Source organism: Cupressus sempervirens, chromosome 9, assembly GCF_028749045.1.
Source record: "Cupressus sempervirens isolate cs-2001-9-10 chromosome 9, ASM2874904v1, whole genome shotgun sequence".
Classification (NCBI taxonomy): domain Eukaryota; kingdom Viridiplantae; phylum Streptophyta; class Pinopsida; order Cupressales; family Cupressaceae; genus Cupressus; species Cupressus sempervirens.
Genome location: NC_143126.1, coordinates 256,456,196 through 256,474,714, shown reverse-complemented (window position 1 = coordinate 256,474,714; position 18,519 = coordinate 256,456,196). Strand labels below are relative to the sequence as shown.

General features: G+C 35.5%; 1 protein-coding gene across 1 annotated transcript in view; it reads right to left on the bottom strand.

Annotated features, from left to right (window-relative positions):
- Positions 1–1,599: 1,599 nt before the first annotated feature.
- LOC149538420 (mitochondrial metalloendopeptidase OMA1-like) overlaps positions 1,600–18,519 on the bottom strand; it is a 156,506-nt gene continuing 139,586 nt past the window's right edge. The window contains exon 5 of the mRNA XM_089799743.1: positions 1,600–2,248. Coding sequence (XP_089655869.1) covers positions 1,996–2,248 — 253 coding nt within the window. The 3' untranslated portion in view covers positions 1,600–1,995. The remainder of the gene's footprint in view (positions 2,249–18,519) is intronic.

The window sequence follows — 18,519 nt, the reverse complement described above, 5'->3', positions numbered from 1 at the left end:
AAACCTCCACAAGACCAAAGCATTATTTCCTGACCAAACATCGATTATACAACAAAACTTGGTTTTCTAAACATCTATCATGTCTCTATATAATATTAGCATATTGCAGCTCCATTTTTAGCACTTCCACTATGTATGTATAGGTTTTTTTTTGTAACTCAAGAGTTGTACTTCTATTGAGTGCTTTATCGTTTTAGTACAAAATGGTGCACTAGTCCTATAAATCAAGCTTTCACATGTAACTCAGTATATTATTAGTCCCTTCCTTATATATAAGGTTGGGAACTAATGTTCCCGTTTGACCCTAACATATAATATTAATTTTTTCATGATGCAAATACATTATTCAAAGTTAAAGTTTTCAACCAAATATTTTTTAATTCATTTACAACATTATTAATTTCTTAATTTTGATTGGCTTCAAAACATTTTCCTAGGGAAATTTTGATTTTTTAAGAATGAAAAAAAGTAGAAAAAAGATGTTGATAACTATGTAATAAATGTTTGTTGGGCAACGTGTTAGCTCTGTCATTTCTTTGGTTCGTGGTTATGTGCTTTCTACTCCTGCGACATGAATTTTCTTAATTGAGAGTCAATAATTTAGTGAATGTGGTCAATAATTTAAATTTATTTTAATAAGTAACATACTATCCTTAGTGTCTTCATATTTCAATGTAGTACAGCTGTATTTTTCAATGTTATTTAATAGTTTGCATTCTTCATGCCTTCCTTTGATATTGAAGTGATATTTAATAACCTTGTTTTAATAATAAGCTCACAATGATTAGTCTTCCATTTTTTATCGTTTTATGGTATTGTTGAAATACAATTGTAATAATAATTTAAATTAATATTAGATCACTTTAGTTTTATAATATCAAAGGGATCAGTTTGATGTCTATTTAGATTTTTTTAATTATTTTATTTTTATTGTTGAATAATTTAGTTTGTGAGAAAATTATTTCAAAAATCTTTATGCCAATTAACTATTTAAGTTTTAATTTTAAAAAAAGTTGAAATTCATATTTTCATAAAAATTTTGAAATACAAAATTGTTTTGTTATAATGTTTTTTTTTATTGTGATTAATTATTATTGCTATTATTTAATAAGTTTTTAATTATTTTATTTTTATTGTTGAATTATTTAGTTTGTGAGAAAATTATTTCAAAAATATTTATGCCAATTAAATATTAAGTTTTAATTTTAGAAAAAATTGAAATTCAGATTTTTATAAAAATTTTGAAATACAAAATTGTTTTGTTATAATGTTTTTTTAATCGTGATTAATTATTAATAAGCACAACTAGATTCGAACTCGAGACCAATAAGAGGCTCACGATTTACCATTGTGTTGTAGGCTCTTGCCTAATTTTGGTATAATGTTATTGTAATTTTCTCACATAGAAATAATTAAATTGAATTTATAATTCTAAGTTAATTTCTATAATTTATGTCAATCTAACCAATAGTTATATATGATTACATTTAGCTATTGAAGCATTATTATTTTTCAAAAGGTAGGGACTCTAGCTCACCAAGAGCTCTTGTTAATATAATTATTTTGTTTTATTTTTGCTATAAATTACAAAGAAAATAGTTAACACAAATCATTGTTTCATTTTGAAAGACAAAAATACTCCACAAAGGAGCTAAAACAATAGGAGAGCATCTTATTTCAACATATACATACACTTTGAAAGTTGTATGCAATCATCAATAATAAGTCAACCTCAGAAAGGAGTGGAGCAACTTTAACCATACCTTCCAGAGAAATTTAGACAAGAAAAAATAATAGCAGACCACAATGCATAACACTGAAGATACAACAAAAAGAGAGGTGTTGCAATCAATATAAACTTTTGGACGCATTTAGATGGCTTTTTGGAATACCTTTATTCCCCACTTCAATCTGCTGTAAAATGAAAATAGCATTCTTTGCGAAGAAGTACAAATATCAGCTATAATTGTAATGCATCCAAAGCCTGAGAGAATCTTAAAGAAACCCTTCGATTCCGTGACCTAATACGCTTTCTCTGTAAATACTTAAAGCTTCTTCCATTACCTTTGCTTGCTTAAGCAATTCTGCTCTTTTCTTTCCGGATGGATGAGTAGACAAATAATTTTGAATCATTGAATCGCCACCACCTAATCGTCCAAGTTTTTCATAAACAGTAGGAGCTATGCGTGGATCATATCCAGCCGATGCCATTAAAAGTAACCCGATATAGTCAGCTTCCATTTCCATCCTGAGATTTCAATAGCAATTACCAAAAAAATATTATTTAACATGATTAGAATCTTGCATAATGTCAAAACCTGGTAAGAAAGGGTTCTCGGTGATAACTAATGCATTAAAAGATTCTAGACTACTCAAGAGACCCGGAAATGCACAAATTGCACAAGTTATATTTTCAAGTTAATATACCTAGATATGGATTCATTTTATCAAGGTTGAGTAATCGAAGAAAACCAACCTGTTCTAAATTGAGATCATGGGTAATAATCAACTTCAGAAAAAAAATAGTTTTATAGAACTATGCAAAACTTCAGGCACAGAAGACAATGCCATGCCTTTAAACTATGCCTCTAAATATTCGTTAAGCTCAAAGGAATTGTGAAACTTCTTTCTCACAAGCTAGTTCGTACATAAAAAGCATGAGAATAGGAGAAAGAGGGCTGCCAAGAGGAATATAAATAAAGATGGGTTCTTGTAGATCTAATTAAAAAAGAAATATACAGACCCACAGCAGAAGACTAACAGATTTAATTCAATAGTTACAGTTCCAAACTGATCTATTTATCAACAATAAGGTTACGAGAATTATGTTAAACAGATTTAGCAGCTTGCAAGTGTTCATTTTCTAACCAGTAATGCCCCTGTATCATGAAATTCAGTGTAACAGGCACTAAGTTCCTCAAAATAAAATGCAATGTTTTCAGACTGTTTCCATTTCTTTTAGGCCAAATATGCAAATTCAAAATGAGTGGTTGTTTCTTGGCCTGAGAAATTTAAGACACACCATCGGAAATCTGGCTGTTTAAGAGGTCATTCCATACCGTTTTAATGTGTGAAAGTAGTTCTGCAAGAGAAAACAAGTTTAAGGAATGACTGCAATCCACCATTCTGTTGCAGCTTCTAAAGAAACAACAAACAAGTTTTAAAGAAAACTTGTTTTAAATGCATGATAATAGAAACAAGAAAGACCAAATCAAACCTGCAAATCAAAACTCTTTCAAAGCGATATGCAAATGAGAACAACAAAGGTGCCTATAAGGAATAGCATGTTCGTTGAAGCCAAACAGAAACTGGAAATAAACCGTTCTTTCCCTAGATGGGGTTCTTGATCCAAAACGCAGGTATTAAACACTTGTTTATGCCTTTTTGAATCCTGTTTTTATCAAAACATTCCCTAGACAGGCTGCTCAAGAGAAAATGCAGGTATTTCAATGCATTTTAAGTGATGCAAATGCAATAAAAATTGCCGCCCAGCACCTAGAAGGAAGAAAACAGCACTTAGAGGAGTATAGACATGTTTTTTATATACTAATACATGGCTTTGTGATGTGCAAAAACTCTAAAAATCGCCACCATTAGTATTTGATAAAAAACGCTATAAAGTGTGTAGTGACGTGCTTTTGAAATGCTCTTACACATGTTTTTGGTCTAGAAATAGCCACCATGGGGTTCTTAATACAAAATGAGTCTTAAATTCATAATGACGTGTTTTATGTAGCTTTACACGTGCAATTTGACTCAGAATTGGCACCTATAGTACAGACGCACTTTTAGAAACCATTTACATGGTTAAAATTTAAAACATATGCAAACATACTTAAAATTGCCCCCAATAACTTAAACTATGCTTTTTGAATTCAAACACATATGTTATAAGGTTTTACATGTACAAATGAATTAAAAGTCGCTACCATGGAATAAAGGAATGCAAAATACAAATGCAAGAATATCATAGTTACATCATCATGGGGGCAGGGCAACATTGGGACGTGGGACAGGTTTCTAGGCAGAGGAGACTAACGGGCCTCACTTTGGGGATGGCGAGGGATGGGAGGAGGGGTGTATATACTATATATTATATACTATAAATGTAGTCCTTAAAAAACTAGTTATGAAAAGATGTATAAAAATATAAGACATAAAGATGTAAAATACTAATTTACTAATTGAACATTGAACATTGAACATAAAAGAGGAACATTGAGCATTCAACAATAAATATAAATACTCAAATCAGCAACTAGAAGAGTTCTATTATATAAATATTAAATAATAAGTCATAGATGTCAAAAGTATGAGTGTCTCATCATAGAGATGATTACATTGAGAAACATGATATGACATTCAATGTTCATTATATCAAAAAAAGTACAAACTACAAAAATGACCAATAGGGTATTAAAAAAATGTTTTCTTTCAACAAACTTTAGTTCGTTTTCTTGGACAAGAGGTGTCTGGTCATCGCCTAGAGGGGTTAAGGGACATGTTCATGTCCCCCTATCTCCTTCGGGCCCCCATCTCTGCCAAAACAGTGGCAAATTGGTGGTGCCACTGGAGATGCCAGAATGACAACCCCCTATCCCTGGTGCATCGCCATCTCAAAGACGTTGGGGTTTTCTTAGGGGGCGAGGGAGGGGAGGGCATATGCAATCTCATTTAGAAAGGCCACCAAAAATAACGATGGGTTGTTTAGACCATTTTGCATATGTTTACAACTTTCATTTCAATCCATGTATTTGCATTTTGAAATTTCCCCTTTATGATTTGGGTTTACAGTTATTGATAAGTTTTAAAAGTGCCTTACATATGTGATGACATACAATTCTAGATTAAAACTCCCCTTTATTGCACAAAAATCCTCTCATGTTTTAAATTTACGAGTAACTACGGTTTAAATGAAGAGATATGTAGTGGGACTAAAAAGTCCACCTTTACATTAGAAATTCATTAAAAACTATATCAAAATCATGTGAAACTTTAAAATGGGGTTCTAAACCCACTTTACATGTAGATGACATTTTTACTTCATGAAATTGTCAATAGAAAAACCATTTATGAGAGATTTTAACAAGGATGTGCAGTCAAGCAGAAAAACCCCATCTGCACACCGCTTAATTCCTTATATTACCTCAGCTAGACAACTCCGTTTGAAGCCAAAGATAGCTCAAACCGAGCATAATTTAACTTGCTACAATCCTAGGGCGGAAGCAACATTAAAAACAAAACATAAAACTAAGAAAAGCGAAGGTCACCAAAAATAAAGTGCTCTCAATCAAAGAAGAAAAAACTCATCTTAACAACAATAAAATGATTAACATAATAGAAACCCTCAAAAATAATGTAGAAGTGCAAAATAAAAGACAATTCAAGGATAAAAAATTGTCTTTACAATGTATAATTCAGAACATCGAAAACATAGAGGATACACCTACAAATCCATGAGAAAATTGCATAGGCTAGCCCCAATTGAGTAATAAATTGAGAACAAAATGCTCCGCCGTGCTTGTGTTGCAACACTCTAATACACCTAAACCCTATTGATTTGTCCTTATCCATTATATTGAAAAGCAATCCACCTATCATATAAATTCTTAGATCCCAAATTTTTGCATCATTGTATAAATTGAAGGTAAAAGGATGAGCATATCTAATCAAGTCACCACCACAAGTTGTCCCTCTCAAAATCATTTCCATAGGTAAACATCTAGGTCGATTCCCTTCAACATGAAATTGGATGATGCTCATCAACTATGTATGATTGATTATACATGGTTTCAATGCCTTCCAAATTGATTAATATTCGTTGATACAATAATCCTTTTCAAGAACTTACCAACATGTTTCCCCATGTCTATGAAGTCAAACTGAGTAAAATTACAGTTGTTTAAGACTAGAAACCATAACTCACAGTCTGATTTTTCCAAAAACAGCGATATGGAATGATGATAACAGTTGTAATAATGAATATATAGTTATGAAAATAGAGAAGCAAAGTACTGGAATGATATTTGTCTTCCCTTTTAATCACCGAGGGAAAGTTTCTCCATTCCATTCCTGAAAACACTAGCCAACTTACCTGAGATAAACACTAAAATGATGATGCCTCCATTAACATCCGACTAGACATTTTTCTCATAAAAATGCCTCTCAAAATGGTCATCCTAGAACTCCACCTTCTAGAACTCCACCTTAAAGACTGGGGTGTTGTAAGGTACCCCTACACCCATCTCAAAATGTGTAAAGTGCCTTGACAATTTTTGAAGTTCTATCCCTGTTTTTCTGCCTTAGGAATTTTGTCAAACACTTCTCTTGCAGCCTCAGTTTGTTGATGTTTGTTGTTTTGCTATGATTTTTGAATGCCAATGATATTGATGAATACAAATGACTGGAAATCAAAGTGATATGCAACTTCTTTTTATTATTTTCCAAATGCAAGTACATGAAATTCTGATGTAAAATGCACACCTACAGCCAAGAGGTATTTTCACAAACACTTGGCATGCATCCTATGTGATGCAGGAGCATCCAGAGGTATAAGGGCAATCCTGTGTCACCCAAAAAAATGTACTTAGACTTAGTTTCTGTTTCATGTGTTTTCATTTCTGGATACCCATTTGGGTCAAATAAAGGTTCCAACTCTCACAGTTCCACTATCAATGTTCTAGGATAGAGTATTTGAACACCTTGGGATACGTGTAAATGCCGAAAAAATAGGAGTATGTAATTGAGCCATCATTTTGGTGAACTAGGAGGTGTAAATTGGCCAGATGAATGTAGTTGTAATTTAGAGCATTCCAGAAAAAGAATCAGGTCAAAAGGCCCCACGGTTTGAAAGTTATCGCAATTTTTCGAGTTTTGGAGACCTCCTAAAAATGTCTTAAAAGTCAGATTAGGGGCATTAAATGACCTCGAAAAAGGCTTAAAAATGGGAGACGAATGAAGCTGGTCCATAGGGCTATAGAGCACTTCGTGTAATAACCCTCCTCAAATCTGCTCTCAAAAATGCTGATGAAAGCTCAAAGAATTTCATCAAACAATTCACATGCAAGGGATGTATGACTGATATAGTATTTCAGCTAGCTTCAAATGACTTTTTCTTCAATTTGCATCAATGAGAATCTTGTGCTAGAAGATTACAATGGACTACACAATGACCTAATGTGAGTGTGCTACTAATTTTGACAATATTCAGTGCATATATATGATCTAAGCATGAGAAATGAACACCTACAGCCAACTGACATTTTTACAAACAGTTGGTATGCAAACTAACTAGCTGATAAATAATTATATTAAATTGCTTAAATGACACCAGCAACTATTATCTTACAGCTAAAAGCTTATAACACCCTAAAAAGCAATACTAACAGAAGAACCTAGTTGTAGATGGCTGTAATAATTTCCTTCAATGCTGCCCCTTCTGCTTTGCTTTTCCGATTTGCTTTTTTTGACTGCTTTTTCGAATCCGCTTTTTGAACTGCTTTTACAGATTGCTTTTTCGGCCTGCTTTTTCAATTCCGCTTTTTCGGGCTGCTTTTTCGTATCTGCTTTTTCAGACTGCTACAATGTTGAATCTCAAGACCATATCTTTCAATGGCGTCAAGATTTCCAGCTTGAAGGGATTTCGTCCTTCAAACTATTGAGACATAATCTCCAGAAAATTTTTCAATTTTTTTTGATATTTCCAAGCCTGCCTAAAAGAAGCTCTTCCATTTTTTTTATAATGTTCTCACAAGGGCTCAATCCTTCGTTTTCTCAATGTAGGATAAAACATCACTCCCTTTTATGTAACTTATGTCTCCAATGTGTTATAAAATAAAGGGGACTCTTTTAATTTAAATATTTCCCACAAACTATAGTGTATGCATTAATAAAGTTAAATATTTAAATTTAACTTTATAAAATAGCTTTATCAATGCATAACAAATCTTATCACTGATAAACAAGTCTTCTTGCCGATTTTAAACAATTACCATCGACATACTGCTGCCACTGGATGTCTGACCATATCCAAGATGACTTACTATAAATAGTAAGTATGCCCAAAGTTGCCTCAAAACCCCTCAGAAAGACCTGCAACTGAAACTATCTAGGCCAAATGGCCTCTAAGTCCCTTTAATGTCCTAGCTAGCCTACGAGAGAGTGGGAAAATAGGCTAATGACAACATCATGCTATGAATGCTAAAAAAGGGACATTACACTTTGACAGCTTTCTGGAAATGTAAACGGTTCGTCAATCGGAGCTACGGTTCAAAAGTTATGCCTCCCGAAAGTTCGGTTACCGTTTTTGGATTCTTCTAGATTTGCACCAACTTCTAACGCGGCTTCTGGAGCCTTCTACTTGGTCGGTGGATGCCTATTAGCACTTTCTAGAATGTATTCCTAGTCCTTAACCCTCCGGGTTCTATTTAAGAACATTTCTGGCATTGTAAAAGGCAGTTCGGAGTGGAAATTGAGAAGAGGTACCAAAGGGAGAAATTATCTCCAGTTTTGTGCTATTGTAAGCCCTTAGGGCATGTTTTGAAGTCTATTTTCTCTGTACTGAATGTACTAGCTTATTTTCATAGTTAATACAATTTCCCTTTTCTTGTTGTGTCCATTTTGTGCGTGGGTTGTGTCCCCATCACTATGAATGACTATGCAATGAGACGTTTTTACAAACATTTGGCATACAAACTGAACAGCTGAATTAAGTTGATTTCCCTTTAATACTTCAATGTTTACAATGACTGAATACTTTGGTAACAAAAAGACATATATTACTTGTCAAATGTATCCATCTAAAATTGCCAAATGTAAATACCAAAAGAACCAGGAATAAGTAGCTGAGATGACATGCTTTTTGGCTTTGCTTTTTTCGGATTTTCTTTTTCGGATCTGCTTTTTCGAATAGATTTTTCGGCTCTGTTTTTTCGCTTTGCTTTTTCAGAGTGTTTTTTCGGCTCTGCTTTTTGGCTTTGCCAACTGATGTCAAAAATTAGATGCACCGGCTGAACAAAAATCACTGAATATTATCTCCCAATTAATCACAAATGAATTGGCTGAATACCAATTCCTCCACTCCCAACTAGGGTTGATATCTCACAACCAAAATTGGCACCTTAGAGTCTTCAAACCCGCAGGCAAGTATGCAAGCACTAAGGCTCTCAGCACAATAGATGAATATGCAACTCAAGATGTGTAAAATGACCCCCCAAAGGCACCTTATAAAGATTTCACAAGCAACTCCAAGAAGCTTCTAGAGGAATCCAACACTTTATTCTTTTAAGTGACTTTTTGATATTTTATTATGTTAGTAACTTTAATATTAAATCAATTAAATATAAAGTTACTTTTTAATATTTCATTGTTTAGTAACCTTATAAGTAATTAATTTAATATATCTTTTCCCCCTTATTTCTTCCTTTTTAGCCTCCGGGGAAAATAAAGGCTAAAATAAAATAAGTAGCTGGTGCCTGTCAAAAAGAGGACATTACAAAATGGGTTTAAATGTAGTGGTAATTATTCATAAAGTACTTTTTTGCCAAATCTTCATCTCATTACATATCTATGCAACTATCTTCAAATATTGATAAGTATGAGATTTCCCAAAGAAGCCAAATTGTGATATTGCTATCAAGATTCAACTATGTAGTTTTTGAGTCAAACTATTGACTTATGTTTCATAGGTAGTTATTCATGAGAACCATCTCAAATGAGAATGAATAGAACACTTAGGCATTCATTTCATCTAGGTGATGCTCATACAGGTGAAGCATTAGGCCTTCTTGAGGGGTCACCTATCCTAATACTACTCCAACTCAAGTGTGCTTAACCATGGAGTTTCATCCACTTGCTACCCATTTGCAAAACCTTGGAGGAAACTACATGGTTAAGCGTGCTTGAGTTGGAGTAGTGTTGGGATGAGTGGCCTCCAAAGCATCCCAATGCTTCACCTCTATAAGCATCACTACTCATGAGTGTTAAGTGTTCCATTCATTCTAATGAGAGATGGGTTCTTGTGAACCACTACTCATGAAACATGGGTCAATTAGTTTGACTCAAAAACTACAGAGTTGAATACTGATAGGAATATCACAATTCACTTGTTGTAGAAAATATCTCCTACTTATCAATTGATGAGCTAAAGGGGATCTACAATGAATGATTCATAAGGCACAACACTTGCCGAAGGTTTTGCAAATGGGGTAGCAAGCTAAGCAGGTTTAACTTTGGAGGAAAGTCCATGGTTGAGTACACTTGAGTTGAAGTAGTACTAGGATGGGTAACATCTTGGAAAGGCTTGATGCTTCACCTCAGCGAGCATCGCTTAGATACAATGAGTCCTAAGTGCTAATTGTTCAATTCATTCTCATGAGAGATGGGTTCCTGTGAACCACTACTCATGAAACCTGGGTCAATAAGTTTGACTCAAAATCTACACAGTTGAATCCTAATAGCAATATCACAATCTTTAGGTATATCAACATCTTCAAAAATTAAGCTATAACAATAATTATCATCAAATTGTTGACCAATACTTGCTGATTTGAAATTTTCAACAGATTCAAAATTAGATGCTCCCCTACTCCACTGAAACCTCAGGAAGGGCAGTATAGCAATCTTCTTGTTTAAGAACATTCCCCTCGTTAACAAAGAATTTCATGCATCCATCTTCCTTTGACTCGTCATATTCATGGAAACTCAAGTACTCATTTCCCTCTTGTTCCATATCTCTTCCAGCCTCCCCTTTTGTGACATTCAATTCTTCCTCTAACAACTTCAATTCTTTATTCTTGCATTGATTTTTGGGCTCTCAAGTTTCTTTTCGTAAAAAGAAAAGATTTCTTCTTCTAAGTACATTCTTGTTGTCATCATTTGCAATGGAAAAAAAATCATCTTCTAATGGCTATAAGGAGATATCTTGGAATAGAGTTTGGTCTAGCTATATCTTGCCTAAGAACATTTTCTTCTTCTCCTTTTTCTTTTTTGATCTTCTTAAGTAATTCATAAGTCCTTTTTTACTTGGATGATCTAGTTCACAGATTCAGCAAAGGAAATTTGGTCTCTGAATTTATCATGTAATTCCTAATACTGATCCTTAATTTTGGTGGCCTCTTGTTTCTAATCATTTTAACCTTTTATATTCCCATCAACACTATTATATCCTTCCTGTATTTTTCCAAATACCTACAATAGTTCATTCAAGGATTCTTGAAATGACTTGATATAGCGATGGTTTCCTTTGGGAAGCAAACTGAAAATGATCTCACTGTTAACCCCTCAACCTAGGCGGATACACCGTTTCAATACCACTGTTGTAACCCTTAACCAGAAATTTGTTCAACACTTCCTACTTTTCTGATTTTTAGCTAACAAAAATTTTGTCAAATGGGTTAACATTAAGCCCAATATGAGGTATTATTTCTGATTTTTAGCTTACTGAAATTTTGTCAAACACTTTGCATAAGTCCAATATGAAGAGGTCTGGAGTGCAAATGCTGGCAGTTGCTGCTACTGAAATTTTAAGTTGTAATTTAATCATAGAATCATAAATTGTTCATGGATTTGCATAGATGTTTTGTCAAACAGATTGCATGCAACTGACATTGAGTATAAAATGCTAGTTTGTTTTGGCAAATATATTTTTAGCAACAACTCACAATTAATTTCCTCACTGTTCAAGGCTCAAACAAATTTTTTCCTCCAAACTACTGCGAAACTTTTGCTCCTAAAATTATTCAACCAATATGTAGAATTATGTTGCACATTATACATTCCAATTTCTAGTTAACACTACAAACTAAGATTATTCACAAATTCAGGAGGTTGGCCTCTGATTTTAGAATATCTACAAACCAATCAGAAGAAACCTGGCATCTTTAAACCCCTGCATACCTATACAGTACCTTCCTTTAATGGTACAGCACCCTTAAGAGATGTACAACAGCTTTATTAAGGCTGTGACGTCCCTTTAGAGATGGCGTGGCAGCCTTTTAAGGCTGCATAGGAATTTATGATGGCTCAGTTCCATTTCAAATTGAATTTGCCCTTTCTTTAAAGTATGTAAAATGTGGTACGGCTGGGGAAAGTCAGGCCCATATAAAATATAATTTTTAATCTGTTTCTTTCTGCACAGACAGCGCTTGATCTCTCAATCTCACGCACTCTTCCACACACAACACAGTCATTTATTATTTGTTTACACATCTCCAATAAATTTGACAATACATTTTGGAGAACAAACACTAAGTCTTTACAGAATGATATACTCTTTCGTATGATGATCTTAAAAACACACATTTTGCATTCTTGTGAACGCTAAATGAACCAATATGGCCTTAAAAGTTTTCATTCTAGGTTGAATAGCTGAGCAATAGCTTAGACTCCCAAAAAATGTTTCAATCCAAAAATGAATCTCTTCAGCATGCTTTTATAAAAATCCAAGTGCAACTTTTCAAAACATATTTTATAAAAATCCTTTTTTAGTAATAAACTATCGGCTCCAGAAAAGTGACTTTATTTTATTATTTACTTTTTTGAGCGCTTAAGTCACTTAAAAAATCACCTTTACGTATATTCAATATTATTTTTCTTTTAATTCATCCATTATCTTAAATATTAAATTTAACATTTTAATTATTTCCAGCACATCCAGATCACCTTGTCCACATTTTAATTTTCTGCTATTGCCGATATACTCTCAAGGCCACTGAAAATCCAACTTAATGAAAATTGTTACTTTTCAAAAAATAGAACACTTCTCCAATAAGTGTAAAAAGTAAAGTAGCGAGAATCGGAATCATATCAGAATCGGCACGGCCGAATCGAATCATGAACCGGGGGTGAATCGACGGTGAATCGGCAATGAATCAGCAAATTTGAAAAAACCCTTTAAATGTAGAGATTTTAACAATTTAAGCCTTATTTCATGCACCCTTTATTGAATATAACTTAAACACACTATAACATCATCAAATAGAAGTTAAAACTTAACATACATAAACATGAAACATAAAATCCATCACATACGTAACTATGTTATCATTATGTACTAAAATGTAAATTGTAGGCTAGCTGAAGTAAATAAAAATCAAATGATCATAATGATTCAAATCATATAATGTATGTAAGATGAAATCATGAAGATCTATAAGACGTCAAATCATAAATGTATGTATAAATCTAAGATGAAGATCCATGAAAGTTTGAAACGTACGTCTATCAGTGATTCAGTATCACTATCAATATCTATATAGTGTAAACAAAATATAAAAACAAGGCTTCAGCTCAAGCCTCTTCTTCTCTCTCACTTTTCCTCTCTTCTACTCATGCTTAACAAATAGAAGGCCCTTTAGGGTTATAACAAAGAGAATAGGTCAAAAAGAAAGTAAAAAAAACAAGTTATTTTTTTAAATTTACAACTCCATACTTTTCTTGCTGCAAGCAATTTCTTGCCAATTTTTTCATCTGATTCATGCGATTCATCCAAAAAAATCGGGTGTGGCGATTCCCGACTCCAAAAAAATTGCCCACCTTGAATCTTATCACCGATTCACGCGATTTTCGAGCGATTCTCATTACTATGGTAGAAAGCATGCATAATGTTGAAGGCCTCTACTCCTGGAAAGAGTCGAATGGATGCAACTTGATTATTACAAAGTAATAGGTAAATATTTGCTTGATATTAACATGTTGGTCCCAATCGATACTGAGAGGGGGGGGTGAATCGGTACACACACTGTTACAAACTCTAGCAATTATTCTAATAATCTCTCCCACACACTTGGTTACTATCTCTTTAACTATCACAGAAATGATAAATGTTATGCAGCAAAACCAAACAATATTCCACACAGAAGCATACATCAATGACACAAATATTTTTACGTGGAAACCCCCAAGGTGAGGATAAAAACCATGATGGAAGTAATGTACCCACTAGCCTTTCCTTGCAAGAAAAAAGGTGCCCTATTAAAGACTTACAAATGTTCTTTTTTAAAACACATCTTGTTAGGAATGTCAACAACCTGTTAGAATTACAACAGCCTGTTACCACTACCTCGCTAGACCATTTAGATTTCTGAGAGATACCTTGTTAGAGGATTTCAAAGAATTCTTATAAGTTTGCCCTGTTAAAGGCCTACAATAGATGCAATGGTTAGAAAGCAACCCAATGTCGTGATCTAAATATATGGCACACCTTGCCTGATAGGTCCTCTTTACATTCTCTTGAAGATGTGTGATCTTTCTCTACTGCTCTGGCTTGGGTGAGCTTCCACCTGCTCTTTGCCCTTGTTTCTCCTTGTGCACTTGGTACTTGTTGTAGCTCCCTATTTCCCACTGTCTTCCTTTGATGGATTCTCTGGCTTTCACAGTCCTGGAGACAATAACATTGTTGGCTCTTTCCTTCTGAACAATGATCTTTTTCACTTCTTTTTCTTTTTGGCCAACCTACTTCAAAATGTGTCAAGTGATCCTTAAATCACTTCTTCAGACTATAGATGGAAACCCTAAAGTTATCTGCTCAAACTGCAATTTGAATTTTGAACTCCACAGTGAACATATTCACAAGACACCCATGACTACCTATCCATAGATGCCTATGCTTATAGGCCAGCTTGAGCGTTTGCAAGTCTACAGCTAGAATTATGACCTTGCATGCTTTAGTCGCATTCCGCCGCACTACTCTGCTACATGTCATTGTTGTGTTCAGACCTTCCTCTTGTATTGTCACATCAGTGGTAACTACGCTGTGACCACCTAGCATTGACGTTTCTCTCTTCACTCCATTGTCTTGATCGGTACGCCAGTATACCGATGGCTGCACTTGCAACACTTTGAGACTTCTTGTTAATCGGTTGCCAATCAATGACAACACAATCTTTTAACTCAATACTTCGAGTTCATCACCCACTTGCTCGGTTGATGTAACTTAGTCCAACAATATCCCCCTTTGGCATTGATGGCAAAACCTTCTATATTGCTTCATAGGTTAACAAGATACTTAGGTTGAGACTTGACCTGTCTCAATGCTAGCCAGTTTATTCTGCCTATTTGTGTCATTAGACTATTTCTTTCTTACCTCTATTCTCCTTGATTTTCTTTCTCCATGTCATTTTTTGCTTGGGTGTTAGTTCATGTTCCCCTTTTTATGTGCTCCCCCTGAGGTGTATACTTCCCTTGTGATTCTTTTGTCTTCTAAAAATCTTTTCTTCTCCCCCTTTTTGTCATCAATGACAATGGGAATAGTGGAGGTAGGATGGAGGCATGGTCCTGATTGCTTGCTCCCCATGTGATGACGATCCCTCGGTGTCATATTCTTCATAGCTTTTTTAAAATTTCTTTGTACTTTTCTCTAGCTGAGTTGAGAATGGTCTCCCATGACTCCTCCAAATCTTTAAGTGCGATGATTGCACTTCGTAGCTCTACTAATTGCCTGTAAGATGCTTCGTTAGTCTCTGTTGGTCGTAAGGCAAGTAGCTCATCTACACCTTTTAGAGTTGCACTGATAGATCCGATCATTGGAGTTAAGAAGCATTGGAGCTCCATCAGTTTGATAGTTCTCTTCTCTTCTTCAGCTTACAGCTGGTGTAATAGGTACATTATCTCCTGTAACTTGGTGATGTGTTCTGCTGCTGATCCAAAGAGTGGATTAAATACTTGCGCAGCTATGTCAAGTTCTTGTTGAGCCTTTTCTTTTGACTGCTCAAGGTCACCTATTAGGGTGTGTGACGTGCTTGGTTTCTCAATTATTGGGGTTATTTCACTCAAAGCTTCTAACATCTCATCTCTGAGTGTCTTGGCTTCCCCGTTTTTCTCTTCGACAAGTTGATTCTCCTCTTCAAGAGTTTTCACGAGAACCTGTTGTTCTACCATCCTTGGTAACTTGACTAACTTGTCATGAAGATGTCTTATAACATTTCTAATTGACTAATCAAATCATCATCTTCATCATAGGTTGCTCCTTCTGTGAGTCCTTCCAAAATATGAGCGTCAGCCAATGTGCTTGCCCGTTCATACATTTTGCTATTCTACTTCATCTTCTTATACTTCACAGTGAGTCGAGTAAGTTTTCCCAACTCCTTTGATTTCATTTCTTTGGATCTCTTGCTCATCTCATCTACTCTTTCTCTGAGTTTTAACATTCTTGCAGCTTTGGCTGCATCTGGATCATATAGTGCTCCTCATCCTCTAACATGTCGGATTTTGCTGGTTCTTGGGATTCTTCTATCCCTTTGCTTCTCTTCTTGCTTCTCGATTCCTCCAAGTCTCTTTTTCTTTTCTCAAGCTTTTTGACACTCCTTTGTCCCTTGGACGATGTCGATGATGGTTCAACTATAGGTGTCTCCTAGGGCTAAGTGGGTTGCAAGACTTCTTGCCTTTGCATTTCATCTGTGTCTCTTGCTTGTTCCTCTCCTACATCAATTTAAACTTCCATTGTAGGTAGTTCTGTGTCACTTACCATTTACATTTACTACCATTTTTGGATTCTTCTAATTTTGCACCGACTTCTGACATGTCTTCTCGAACCTTCTCCTTTGGTGGTGGATGCCAAATGGCATATTCTAAAATGTATTCCTGACCCTAAACCTAATTCGGGTTACTTAAGGCCATTTCTTGCATTGTAAAGGCAGCTTTTGTGGAGTTTGGGAGAAGGTACTCTGAGAAGGGTTTTTCTCCAAAATCTAATAACATTGTAAGCCATGTAGTTGAGTCTATTTTCGTTGTACTTAATGTAATAGCATATCATTTCAGATAATAAAATTCTCCTTTTCCTATTGTGTTCATTTTGTCTTGGGTTGTGCCCTCATCAAGTGGTATCAGATCAAGAGTTCCTGAATGTGTAGACAGGCTGCCGACTATGAGGCAGTTTGCACCAGGATTGTGTGGTTATGGGTTTTCAGATAGTGAGAAGATGCCTCCACAAAGAGAGCATGGTGGAAGGGCCGGAGGTGTTCCCCTAGAGATTAGAGCCCTCTAGAGACAAGTTCAGGCATTGCAAGAAGAAATTCGTAGAGGGATGAATCTTTCCATAAGGGATGAAAGTGAGGAAGAAAATAAAGAAGGAAATGTTGTGCAGGAAGGGGAAGTAGCAGGAGAAGTCCTGAACCAGGCGGAGGAGAAGCTTTTTAGGGCCATTGCCAAGCTGTGCAAAAGACCTAAACTTGAGGTTGGAATGTTTTTGGGAAATCTAAACCCATATGAGTTGATCGACTAGATCAATGAGCTGGAGGAATATTTTGGGAATGAGGATATCGAGGACCCTAATAGGGTTAAGTTTGTGAAGGCCAGACTGAAAGGCCATGCCAAAATCTAGTGGCAAGAGATTTAGTTAGAAAGGAATAGAAGAAGGAAGGAGAAAATCACAACATGGGATCACATGGTGGATAAACTAAAGCATTTCATTCTTGTTGACTATGAGCTTGATTTGTTCAAGAAGATGCAAGGGTTAAAGCAAGCGGGAAAATTTGTCCAAGAATATATAGAGGAGTTTTACCGAATCCTTGTTAGGACAGGGCATGCAAAAGCAAACAAGGAGAAGGTTGCCCGTTACCTTAATGGATTAAGACGTAGCATTCAAGAGGAGCTAAGTCTGGTTAGAATTACTAGCATTGAAGAAACATACCAGTTTGCCTTGCGAGTTGAGGAGCAGCTAAACAAAAAGTTTGATGGAAGGCAAAGAGGGGGCAGTCAAGGAGGAAGGGGCAGTGGTAGGTCATTTGGAGGCCGAAATGAGGACCAAAAGAAAAATGAAAATGTGGTACCAGCCGAAATCAAACGAATGAGGGTTTCAACGGTTCCCATAATCAAAACTTTGGAGACCAATGAGGAAGAGGTAGAGGACATGGACAAGGTTCGGGAAGAGGAGGTTTTCGTGGTTCCTATTTTCATTGCAATGAAGAAGCTCATCATGCCTATGAGTGCTCTCAACGCCAAGGAAGGACAAATAGGAAAGCTAATGGTCAAGCAAGGGTTGCTCATGTGGATGATGATGCTAAGTCATTGCATTCAAAGGATGCAGAAAGAGGAGAAGTTCTTGTTAATGAAAGAGTCTTGCTGCGTGGTGAGACTAAACCTAGACAAAAGAGAAGTTTGTTTCGTACTAGGTGCAAGTGGTTGTGATGTAATTATTGATGGTGGGAGCACAGACAAGTTGGTGGCAAAGAAGATCGTCTCAAAGCTAAAGCTCAAGAGGGAGAAACACCCCCATCCATATCAAATTGCCTGGGTGCAGGATGAGCATAAGGTCTTGGTTAATGAAACACTGTTTGGTAAAGTTCAAGATTGGGAGTTACCATGAGGAGGTTCCTTGTGACATCATCTTGATGGATGTATGCCATTTGTTGTTGGGAAGGTCGTGGCAGTATGATAGGTGTGCTATACATGATGGTCGTGCAAACACCTATTCTCTGACGAAGGATGGAGTTTATCACAAGTTGAAGCCCTTGATAAAGGAGGGTGAAAAGGTATGCAGTAGTGCTAGGGTATGTCTTGTTGATGGAAGAAATTTTTTGGATG